Consider the following 12740-nt stretch of genomic DNA (forward strand, 5'->3'; position numbering starts at 1 on the left):
TGGCAGGCGCCTGTAGTCCCAGCTACTTGGGAGGCTGAGGCAAGAGAATAGCTTAAGCCCAAGAGTTTAAGGTTGCTGAGAGTTGTGATGCCACAGCCTCTGCTGAGGGTGAGAAAGTGAGATTCTGTCTCAAAACAAAACAAAACAAAACAAAAAACCACTTCAAACTAAAACAATTAAATACAAAATTCAAGAAAATAAAAAAAAATTGACAAGAAATTTTCAAAAAACTATAGATGTGATTAATTTGGGGATAAACAATATTTTTAGTATATTGAATCATCATACTTAAGAACACAAGTCTCTCCCTTTGTTTACATCTTGTATCTAAATGAAGTTTTTTCAATGATCTACGTAGGTATGTGTATTTTATATATTATTTATCAAAATCATTCATAACCAGTATATATGTGTGTTTACTTATAAATATGTTTATAAGCAAATCATGATTTATATATTTTAAAATGTTTTTTTATGGATAGAAATAATTTTTTTAATATTAACCTTGCATCTAGTAACTTTGTTAAATTCTTTTATCCATATTAAGATTATAATTTATAAATAAAAGAAGTTTTCTATGCATACAAATATATCATAGACTAGACATATTTTCCCTTTCTTCTCCTTATTATGCTGGGTTTTTAAATTTTTTTATTTTTTTAAAATATTTATTTATTTATTTATTTATTTTGAGACAGAGTCTCACTATGTCCCCCTTGATAGAGTGCTATGGTGTCACACCTCACAGCAACCTCTAACTCTTGGGCTTAAGCCATTCTCTTACCTCAGCTTCCCAGGTAGCTAGGACTTCAGGAGCCTGCCACACCTGGCTATTTTTTTTTTTTTGTCATTGTTGTTTAGCTGGCCTGGGCCGGGTTCAAACTTGCTTGGTATATGTGGCTAGCGCCATAACCACTGTGCCCGTCGTGCCGACCCTATTATACTGTTTTGAATAGGAGTGGAGAGATAGTATATTTCAGCTTGCCTCAGTGGGGAGGTATGACAGTTTTTATATTTTTATTTCCCCTTTTTTCTCACCTACTATCTCACCTACCAGTCTATATCTTGTTATGTTTCTTATTTTAAAGATAATGCTTTTTAGAGGGATCACTTTTGAGGTTTATCTTATAAGGGTACAAGTGAATCTTTCTAAGAGTAGAATGTGAACATTTTAAAATAATAACTAAGAAAATGACATGAAGGCTATGTTAACCAGTTTGATGGAAGTGTTTCGGATTGTGTGTGAAAACCCCACACTGTACCCCTGAAGTGCATTAATGTACATAGTTACCATTCAATAAAAAAAAAAAAAGATAATGCTTTTAACATTTCACCATTTAGCATGATGGTTACTACAAGGATTTAGTTTTTATTTTATTTTTTAAATTCTTGTGTTAGGATAGAGATATTTCTATTACTTCTTTTCAAAGATTTTAATCATAAAAGGGTACTTTATATTGTTTTCTGAATCTATTGAGATGATCAAAATGCCTTTTTAAACTTTTTTAAAAGAAAAAATTGTATCAGGTGGTGCCTGTGGCTCAGAAGTAAGGGTGCTGGCCCCATATGCCAGAGGTCATGGGTTCAAACCCAGCCCTGGCCAAAAGAAAGAAAAAGAAAAAATTGTATCATGTCAATCATTCCTATAGTAAACTGAATGTGGTCATGATATATTTACACACTGCTAGATTTGGTGTGCTAATTTTTTGCATTGTATTTAAGGACCGTTGCACATCTAATATTTAAAATGGATTTTTGCCTCTGTCTTGAGTGATATTGGTCTTCAGTTTGCCTTTGTCATTTGAGAAAGAGCTGCCTTTGTCAGTTATTGGTGTCAAAGTTGTGCTAACCTCATAGAATTAGTTGGGGATATTATTTCTTTGGTATATACCATATTTCTCCGATGTAAAGTTCCTTTTCCCCTTTGTAATTAATAATATCTGTAATTAATAACACCTGAGATTGTACTAATATCCTTTTTCCCCAACGACCTTTTACCCAGTGATTTTAGCATCCATTGATCCTTGCCTGAATCAATTATTTCATTGATTGGAGGTTAGTTTTTTAAAAACCATTCCAATTTAGCTTATGTTTTTTGTTCCTGCCTTTAATAGACACTTTTTATTACTGTGCCTATACAATTTGTCTTAAAATCAGGTGCACTGACTCTTCATACTTTTCTTCTTCTACAAAATTATTTTAGCTATTTTACATAGGTACTGCTATGGGATTGTTTGAGTTCCTTGTATAATCTGGATATTAAGCTCTTGTTAGATGCATAGCTTGCCAATATTTTTTCCTGTTTGAACCTGGGGACATGACTGGTAGGTCTGCCACCTGCCATCTGTACTCATAAACAGTCTGAGGAGTCACAATTTCCTACCTGAATCTTCAGGATCCCTCAGAGAAACTTTTGTCTGTGGATTAAAGCAAAATTCTTGTCCTGGGAAGAGATGAGCAGGTGACCTCCTATTAGTCCATCTTACTGACATCACTCTCTGTTCAGATTTTACTGAACATTCATCACAGTTTTGTAGTTTTCAGCATACAAATGATACCTTGTTTTGTTAGACATATACCTAAATATTTCATCTTTTGAGTGATTGTAAATGATACTGTATTTTAAATCTTGATGTCCATGTATTCATTGCTAACATATACAAATACAATTGATCTTTATATGTTGTTCTTGGGTTATGTGATTTTGACAAACTCACTTACTAATTCTAGGATTCTTTTTATAGATGCTTTAAGATTTTCTGCATAGGCTTGGCACCTGTGGCTCAAGCAGCTAAGGCGCTAGCCACATACACCTGAGCTGGTGGGTTTGAATCCAGCCTGGGCCCGCCAAACAACAATTACGGTTGCAACCAAAAAATAGCCGGGTGTTGTGGTGGGCGCCTATATTCCCAGCTGCTTGGGAGGTAGAGGCAGGAGAATCGCTTGAGCCCAGGAGTTGGAGGTTGCTGTGAGCTGTGATGCGATGGCACCCTACCCAGGGTGAGAGCTTGAGGCTCTGTCTCAAAAAAAAAAAAAAAAAAAAGATTTTCTGCATAAATAGTCATGTTTAATATCTTTTATTCTCAGATGTGTACCTGTTTTTCCTCCCCCCTCTTATATAGCAGGTATAACTTCCAGTACCATGTTGAAAAAAACTGGTGAGAACAGTTATTATTTTCATTCTTGGGGTGTGGGGATTCAGTCTTTCACCACTAAGTATAATGTTGGCTATAGGTTTTCTTTTTTTTTTTTTTGGTAGATGATATTTATCAACTTTAGGATGAAAATTTTTGTCATCAATGAATTTTGAATATTATCAAATGCTTTTCCTTGTCATCAATGAATTTTTAATATTATCCAATGCATCCATTGATAATATGCAATTTCCTACTGTAATTACTGCTGTAATTATTAATTTTCAGGTACTGAACCATCTTAGCATCTCTGAAATAGACCCTACTTTGGATAGAAAGAAAAAGGAGTTACATTAAATCTGGAATTCATACTTAGGGTTCAATGTGCCATCTTTCTCAGGTGAATTTCCAGCAAGCACTGCCAGTACTATAGCCCCATAGAGATTTTCATGGTAACAGTCTACTCCACTGGTGATTGAAATATAATTGATAGTGTATAATGAATTCAAAGCTACTGTCCACCAGGGTTCATCCTACAACTCTCTTTGAATGCAGAAGCCTTTACTGAAGTCACCTCTCAAAGACTGTGAATGGCTCTCTCAAAGGACCTACAATCACCTGGGGGGAGTGTCAGGCTGAAAGACAAAATGTTCAATTTGAAGTGAACCAGCAATATCAGATAATCCAAACAGGTATGTATTACATACCAGGATAAAAGAATATTTTTTACAGGCGGTGCCTGTGGCTCAAGAAGTAAGGGTGCCGGCCCCATATACCCGTGGTAGGTTCAAACCCGCTCTGGCCAAAAAAAAAAAAAAAAAGAATGTTTTTTACTTTTTAGCAAAACTGAATTCAAAAAAACATTGCCAATGATGTCAAAGGGGATTCACTAAGCATGCAATATTTGGAAGAATCAAGTTCAAAACATGTTACTTAATATATTTTTACCTGTGTCCTATATTCCCACAATAACTCAATTTTAAATGTTCCGCCCTTGTACTCCTTCTAGATGCATACACAGAAGGAAACAAATTCTCACAATGGTTAATACATTTACTATAGGATCTCAGTATATTCTTTTTCTCAGACTTAATTGCTTGTGGTACAAGCACTTAGATTGGTTGGAATTTTTAATGTCCTGTGTTGTTACAATTTTGAATTTCCTCAAAGTTTAATATACCCAAATGTACTAAATTTGGAGAAGGCTACAAATTAAATTTTATGTGGAATGAGAAATGAAAAAGGTGGGTCATGACTTATCTCAAAAAAATATTCCCCCGTAGATAGGAAAAAAAAAAAAAAGAGCATGTCTGTAGAAAAAGTGTCAGAAATGAGGCAGTTAGGTCAGCCACTCAGTAGATTGTTTCTGAATCCTATCTGTTAAATGGTGTGACTGGCCACACTAGATGGCAAATTCCAATAAGGAATAGTTAACCCATTTGTTAGTAGGCTAGCCCACCCAGTAATGAAAATTGTCATCCTCGAGGTGGTGCCTATGGCTCAGTGGTTAGGGCACTGGCCCCATATGCCAAGTGTGGCGGGTTTGAACCCAGCCCTGGCCAAACTGCAAACAAAAAAATAGCCGGGTATTGTAGTGAGTGCCTGTAGTCCCAGCTACTTGGAAGGCTGAGGCAAGGTTTCTTTGTAGAAATCTTTTGCCTCCTTGGAAAGTGTATTCCTAGGTATTTGATTATTATTTTTTTCTTTTTTTCTTTTTTTTTTGTAGCTGTTGTGAATGGTATTAAGTCATCAATTGGACTCTAAGCTTGCCTGTTTTGGGTGTAGAGGAATGATGCTGATTTGTGTACACTGCTTTTGTAACCTGAGACTTTGCTTATTTATCAATTCCAGCAGTCTCTTGGTGGAGTCTTTAGAATTTTCTAGATATAAGATCATATCATCAGCAAAAAAGCAATAGTTTGACATCCTCTTCCTGATCTGGATAACTTTTATTTCTTTCTATTGCCTGATTGCTTTGGCTAGGACTTCAGCCCCATGTTGAGCAGAAGTGGTAACAGTGGGTATTCTTGCCTGGCCTTGTCCTGGGTTAGTATAGTTTTTACTTAATGTCCCTTAATAAAGTCAGTTTTTATTATAAAAACATAGTTTAAGTATTTTGCATTAAGTTTCTCCTCCTATACTTCCATGATATGTTCTGATTAAAATTTTTTGTGTTTTAGTGTTTAATAAGCCACATTATTAAGGAAAAATAAAAGTGCCTAGCACTACGGCAATATGGGAATCCATTCAAACTATAATTACATAGGTTTCAAACTAAAAGGGAGCATTAGGTTTAAGGAGGAAACAATTCCACTGAAATCAGGAAAAAGGTAAAAAATGTTCACTATCACCATTGTTTCTTACGTGTCTGAAATTACCAGTCAATGCAACAAATGAACTAAATAAAAGACATAAAATTCTGTAAAGAAAAATATTTTTTAAAGATTATATGATTATAAATCTAGAAAACAAAAGAAATTACTTAAAACCATTTTAAATAGTTTCCAATTGCTGGAGTGAGAAATTTTATTTCTTTGTGGTCTCTATTTGCATTCGCTTGGTGACTAATCACATTGAAACTCTCTTCCTATGTTTATTGACTTTATTTTTTTTATTGGCTTGTTTGGACTTGTTTTCAAATTTTAACCAACTGTTTCCCTCCATTGCATTATTCTTAAGCCAAGAAAATTAAATATACACTGTGGAATATCCACTGTTAGGAGGTTTCCCAAACATACCACTCCTGGAAGCTACTTTGGCAGTTGTTTATGCTATTTGCTGCCCAAATTTGGTGTGGCCTTCCCCTTCTTCAATAGGTTATTAGCTCAGAACAGATGTCACCTGCACTTTGAAGATATCCACAGGCCTGGCCGGAAAAAATTATTCTTGGCATTGAATTCATGCCACTCTATTAGAAAAAACCGTATCTTTCCCCTTCCTTCCTCTTTACTTGGAAGATACAAGTTTCTTGGTGGCAGAAACTGTGCTTGTTTGTCTCTGAATAGTCAAATGACAACACAAAAGAAGCATTAAATAAATGTTCAAAATCCATAAGGCATGAATTCACTACTGGATCTAATTTCAACAACATTCTATTCACATTTTAACATAGACATTAAAGATTTGAAATCGAGTTATTTAACAAACATTTGTACTAAGCCGTATTATTAGACAGGTACAAAGAACAGAGACCATTACTAATAATCAAACAAAAATTAAGCAATTCCAGGTAAGTTAAATACTTAATACATATTTTTAATTGTCATACAATCCTCAATAATTTGATTTATGCTAAATCCAATTCAGTATTTGCCCTTAACAAATATTAAGGGCACGAGAGTGTGCTGGATGCTATTTCTTTTAATTAAGTTAATTTTCCACTTGCATTATAGAAACTTGAGCTCTTGGGACTGTCTCACTGTCCTAGAAATCAAATCAACATCAGCATCATGTACACACTTTGAGTTTTTATGGAGTAGAGGATAAAGTATCTATGATACCAGAGTTTCAGGTTCTTGGACTTGGGGATTCCAAGAATGAATCCATAGACCACAGGATTTATTCACAGAAACAAAAATTACAACAACTACAAAAAACCAAACCTCCTGGCAGAGAGAACCCAGGAGGGGAACAAGCTCTCCTGCTCCCTCTTGGAGGTCTGTCTTCAGGCTCTCTGCTCAGGGGTTTATGTAGTGGCAGGTGGTTGTTTTGCGGGAATTCAATGTTGACTTTTGTGGGTCTTCCTCAGTTACAGCCAACTGTCCAATGGACTCTCAGGCCATGGAATCTTACATGAAATCCACCAGTCAGAAATGCATGGAGAGGAGACAGCAAGGCCCAGTGTCTCCGCGGCAGGTGTCGGGGCCCTTCCATCAAGTTGGTTCCTCCTGCTGCAGCAGCATCAGCACCTCCAGGGCTAAGGCGGCAGGTTGTGGCGCCACCTTGTCCTGCATCATCTAGAAGGGAAATGTCAGCAAAAAGGAACAGGTGAGGTTACTCAGCAGAAGAGGTAGCCCATAATGTTAACATCAAGAGAGTAAGACTACGGTGGGGTTAGGTTCAAATCCTGGCTCCAGATCCCTAACCCCTAAGTGCTGGTAACTTCCTCTGACGCTAAGTGACTTTCTCCATGTTTAGAAAAGCGAGAGTTGGGGGAGATTAGTTAACGTTGCATGGGTCACGCCTCATTTGGGAGTGCTTAAGCCGCTTCCCCAATTCCTTCACATAGAGACTAAGGGAGAGCGCCAGAAGCAAAGCAAAGCCATCCCAGACTTTGGTTCCCGCCCCGCCTCGGTGACAGCCCCTAGGGCCTGCACGCAGGTGGTTCCCGGGAACTCGGCCCCTCCCCTCGCCTCCGGAAAGCGCGAACTCGCTGCAGCGCGCCCCACCTGCTTCAGGTTTCCCGCAGCACCGCAGGGTCCCCTCGCAGGACCGCTCACGCTTTCACTCATTAGAACCCAACCCGCCGCCGCCGCCGCCCATCTCCCCTTTAGAGCCCCACGGGCCTCGGAATAGGGCCTTCACGTCCGAAGCTAGGTAACTTTACTCCCAGTAACTTTACTCCCATAACTTTACTCCCAGTTATGACCGGCTGGAGACCGGCTTTTCTTGACTGCTGGAGCCGAGCCGCCGGCCAACCCCTGGCCCGCCACTAAGGCTCGCGTGGCCGACTACGGCAGCTGGCTCGCTGGAATTGTAGGGACCCGCGAGCTTCAGCCTGAGTTTAGACTTCGCCGCTTTTTCAGCAGTTTGGTCACCGCTCCCTTGGAATGTCAGCTAAGAAAGTCACACCCCGTACTACTCCAGCGCGCCACACCAGGGCTGCCTTGAGCGCCTCGGGACTTTCTGGTGGTAGCGCTGAGACCTCCTGGCCCCTACAGTCTTGTCAGGCCGGGTAACCTCCTTGTGACCGGCGGGAAGGCGGCTAAACCCCGAATTACGCAGAAGCCGCTCTGGGGGTGTTCAGGGTTCAGGCCTCGGTAGCTATTGACCACTTCTAAACGCGGGCTTCTTTGGGGTTGAGTTACTCCGCCCCAAGCTTGCGTTCTGGGTTCCCCGCTGCCCCCCACCCGAAGCCTAACTCCGGGAAGACGCTTCCATCGCTTAAGCCCTACTCACAGCGTCAGTGCTTCACCTACACTCAAGATCTGACACGCCTCAGAATACAAAGCGTTAGTAGCTCTCTTTGTGAGGTTGTGCGGGCCCTGAAAAGGGCCTTTTGGAGTCTGGAAAAGCGTGGGGACAGCTCAGCCGCCAAAGCCGTAGAGGGTGCGCCCCTGTCGTTTCAAGGCATACACCACATCCATGGCCGTGACAGTCTTCCGTTTGGCATGTTCAGTATAAGTTACTGCATCCCGGATCACGTTCTCCAGAAAGACTTTGAGCACTCCCCGGGTCTCCTCGTAGATGAGCCCAGAGATGCGCTTTACACCACCACGGCGGGCTAGACGGCGAATGGCCGGCTTGGTAATGCCCTGGATGTTGTCCCGTAAGACTTTCCGGTGTCGCTTTGCACCTCCAGCCCTTTGCCGCCTTTACCTCGTCCGGACATTATGAAATTACAGCTTTTTCAAGCCAGAAAACCCGGGAAACAGTTGGTTTCGGAAACCCATTATATTCCTTTGCTACGGACCTGTTTGAAAACTTTTTGAAAGTGGGCGGAGCTATAGGCTCCGCCCCTTGGAGGCGGCCTTCCGGCCGTTGTAAATTCCGGTAGCAGTAAGCTAAGCTTTTTTTGTTAAGGGAAAACCCTTGGATATTTTCGCCACAAATTTGAAGAAAGAGTCATCATGGTATATTTGAAATTTTAAACAACATGAGTTGATGAAATTTGTATTGGTTTTTCTTAGCACTTTAAAAGTAGGCCAGATCCTACACACATTTTTCAGTCCCTTTTTCTCCCTACTGCCCTCCAATTCTAGTACTACAGTTTCTTCAAATAAAGTGCTTATTTGTAATACCATTTCTGACCTACGTGAAAATCAGTAGGAACCAGAAACGCTTTATATGTGAATCTCTAAAGTCGTCAGTAGGGGGCAGTAGGGGAAAAGGATTTTTTTTGGTTGTTGCGTGGAAGTCGTTCAGTGGTTACTGGGAAAATTAGACAAATTCTAAAAGAGCTGCAACACTAGGAAATTTTTAATAGTTCATTTTCCCCCTCTTTTATGGCCTTTGGGAAAACCAATTAAAATTCTTTAAATAATAATGATAAAGTCCACTTAACCTTACCGTTTTCCACCCCATCTTCCCTTCCAGCTGCTTCTGCCTCCCCTGCCAGCTTGTCTTTTTTTTTTTTTTTTTAAGGGTCAGAGTCTCACTTTGCCGCCCTTGGTAGAGTGCTGTGGCGTCACAGCTCACAGCAACTTCCAGCTCTTGGGCTTAGGCGATTCTTTTGCCTCAGACTCTCGAGCAGCTGGGACTACAGGCACCCACCACAACGCCCGGCCATTTTTTTGTTGCAGTTTGGCAGGGGCCGGGTTTGAACCTGCCACCCTTGGTATATGGGGCGCCCCAGCTCGGTTTTTTTGTTTTTGAACCAAGTAATTGTTTCTATGGCTGTTTAGTTGAAATATCGAAATTGTCTTTTTTTGTCATTCAAATCTGAGGTTCTCACACACATTTTTCACTTACAAATTAAAGTTCTTGTGAAATAATAGAGATCACAGTAGTAGCCTTGGATGAGTCATACTGAAAATGCCCCATGGAAAGGCTCTCCATTCTTCCTTTCTGAAGAGAATCTTCAAACAAAAATGAAAGTTTCAGTAAAGTTTACTACTCTTGGAAGGAGACAGGACTCCCTATCTTAAAAGGCAGGTTTATTTAGGGAATGATTCATAAGTCTTTCCCAGGTATTTAATCAGCATTTTGAGGAATACATGTTTTAATAAAAGGGGCTCTTTTTCCCTAGCCCTGAAGATAAGCCATTATAGCAGAAAAACTGTATGGTAAAAATGTATTATATTTCTAAATGTTTATAATTTAACTTGTTTCAATCCTTGCCTGTCTTCATAACCCCAAAAGTATTTCTTTTCCTTTTTCTTTTCTGTATATCTGGAGAAAATTTTGTATTAACTTCACTACGTGATTTTAATTCTTGACTCAGAGGGAAGAAGAAAAGTCTACCAATCTTAAAGAGCTAACGAATCCTGTAATAGTAAGATAGGTTGTCTTGTTTATGTTTACTCTTCTAAGAAATCAAGGTGGGAACATTTTCAAGTGAGAAATCTCTGGGTTAAAAGAATAAAAGAAAAAAGTGTCCAAAGTAATAATTTTAAAAGTTCTTTTAAAAGTTAGCCATGGGCTCAGCCAGCCACATACACCTAAGGTGGCGGGTTTGAATCCAGCCCAGCGGCCAAACAACAATGATGGCTGCAACCATAAAAAAATAGCCAGGTGTTGTGGCAGGCATCTATGGTCCCAGCTACTTGGGAGACGGAGGCTCTAGGAGACTGGACAGCTTGAGGCTCTGTCTCAAAAAAAAAAAAAATAAAATAAAATAATAATAAATAAAATAAAAGTTAGCCATGATACAGGCAAAAATTTAAATTAGTTCACAGACCTAATTTCAGAAACATCTTGTTAAAAAATTGCACCAAAGATTTGTATGTCCATTTTTTCCATATATCTACGTTATTGGATGCTTACTAACATTTAATTTTCAAAACACTTCGAGATAGGTGCAGAAGTAGCTTATCGAATGTCATCTATTAAGTGACCTCTGACAAATTTATTTAAGTTATGAAGAATCTTAGGATAACCACCTTAACTATGACAATGTGCTGCTTCCACACTCCAAAGACATGAGTCTACACTATAGGTTAATCATGGAGCTAGGCACTAAGGACATACAGATGTACTTGAAAACGTTATTTCAATAAAATCAAATCTTTATTAGGATAGTGAGATAGTAAATTTGCTTTAATGTACATGGATAGTATAATCCACATAAAATTGTTTATTTTATTTTATTTTTCCGGTTTTTGGCCAGGGCCAGGTTTGAACCCACCACCTCCAGTATGTGGGGCCAGCACTCTACTCCTTGAGCCACAGGCACCACCCCAAATTGTTTATTTTAATAAACAAAGGTTTAACTTTACATCACGTAAGAATGTAACCGTATAATTGTAAAAAATTTTAAGGTAATTAAAATTATGAATTGGTAGAAAGCAATTTCTAATAAAAAAAACTCGTATTTTGTTTCAAATATTATGAGTCTACAATTCTGGTATATAAGAACAAGTTGTTCTTGCATACTTGTACACTGTTGCCATTCTTCCTTTTTAGTGGCTATAAAGAGACCCCAGGGGTCCTTCAAGTCTTCCTGGAAAAGGTGACCGGCTGTTTGGCTGCTCTCAGACGTTCAGGTAGCAAGCTAAAGCCAAGACTTCCAGCCTCAGCTGCGCCTGCGGCCTCTCCCATAAAACCCCGTGGCTCTTTTCAGGCCCTTTACCCCAAACACAAGGGATATTATGTTCTAGCTAGGCAATCTTGTGGCCCCTATTAATTAGGGAAGCATTCCCGTCAGAGCCCTTAGGAGCCAAAGAGCAGCAGAACTTTGCAGGCGATCAGTGTCATCTGGTATAGTAAAACAGTTTAGATGGCCAACTACCGACAAAGCCTTTTTGGAGCCAGCTTCTTCATCCTACTCGGTAGGCTCCAGGAACAGACGACACACCAGTACCGGGCAGGAGGAATTAGGCAGAGAAGCTGAGATTTTGCTTAATAGGCAGCGAGCTCCGGTGTCAGATAACTATCTGACTAGCATGCTATGGTATACATGAGAAACTCCACCTAAAAAGTATAGCAACATCTGGCACATGGTACCTCAGGTGCTTGGGCAGCCCTTGTAGCTCTAATTCCAAATTGTTTCTTTCTTTAGAGTTTCTCCTTCTGGGGTAGACAAGAAAACCCAGGGTAGCATTCTCTAAATTCGTCAGCGCCCCCGAACGCGGAGCGGGCTGGGCCTGGATATTTATAAGGAAAGTTATGCAAATGAGAACTAGGGACTTGCTCCTTTGATTGGCGAAAGAGGGAGGAGGTAGTCGGCTGTGGAGCCTGCTTGTCATTGGTCACCGGAGCCGAGGTCGTTGCGGCGCCCAATGGAAAGGCGTTGCCTAGTGGCAGCAAAGAGTTTGTGGAGACAGTTCCGGTGTGGCACGTTGAGTTCCCACGACAGAGCGGAGTTGCTGGGTTGTTTTTTTTTCCCCTCTCTCTCCGGTATTTTAGGCTAGAGGTAAACATGTCTGGTCGCGGAAAGCAGGGCGGCAAAGTGCGGGCCAAGGCCAAGTCCCGCTCCTCCCGCGCGGGCCTGCAGTTCCCAGTGGGCCGCGTGCACAGACTGCTGCGCAAGGGTAACTACGCCGAACGAGTGGGAGCCGGGGCGCCGGTCTACCTGGCGGCGGTGTTGGAGTACCTGACCGCGGAGATCCTGGAGTTGGCTGGCAACGCCGCGCGTGACAACAAGAAGACTAGGATAATTCCTCGCCACCTGCAGCTCGCCATCCGCAACGACGAGGAGCTAAACAAGCTGCTGGGGAAAGTGACCATCGCTCAGGGCGGCGTCCTGCCCAACATTCAGGCGGTGCTGCTACCCAAGAAGACAGAGAG

At 40.7% G+C, this 12740-nt stretch overlaps 2 protein-coding genes across 2 annotated transcripts; one reads left to right on the top strand and one right to left on the bottom strand.

Annotated features, from left to right (window-relative positions):
• Positions 1-8258: 8258 nt before the first annotated feature.
• On the bottom strand, positions 8259-8688 carry LOC100951702 (histone H4). Its single transcript, XM_012810067.2, is given in 2 exon segments — positions 8259-8655; positions 8658-8688. Coding segments are annotated over 2 exon segments (303 nt in total). The 5' UTR covers positions 8686-8688; the 3' UTR covers positions 8259-8380.
• Positions 8689-12280: 3592 nt separating this feature from the next.
• Positions 12281-12738, top strand: LOC100952019 (histone H2A.J; the record flags this gene model as incomplete). Its single annotated transcript, XM_012810063.2, has 1 exon — positions 12281-12738. A coding segment is annotated over exon 1 (366 nt), but the record flags the coding sequence as incomplete, so codon positions are not given.
• Between the last annotated feature and the right edge of the window lie 2 nt (positions 12739-12740).

The sequence above is a fragment of the Otolemur garnettii genome, unplaced genomic scaffold, assembly GCF_000181295.1.
Source record: "Otolemur garnettii isolate 467f Iridium unplaced genomic scaffold, OtoGar3 scaffold00124, whole genome shotgun sequence".
In the NCBI taxonomy this organism is placed as follows: Eukaryota; Metazoa; Chordata; class Mammalia; order Primates; family Galagidae; genus Otolemur; species Otolemur garnettii.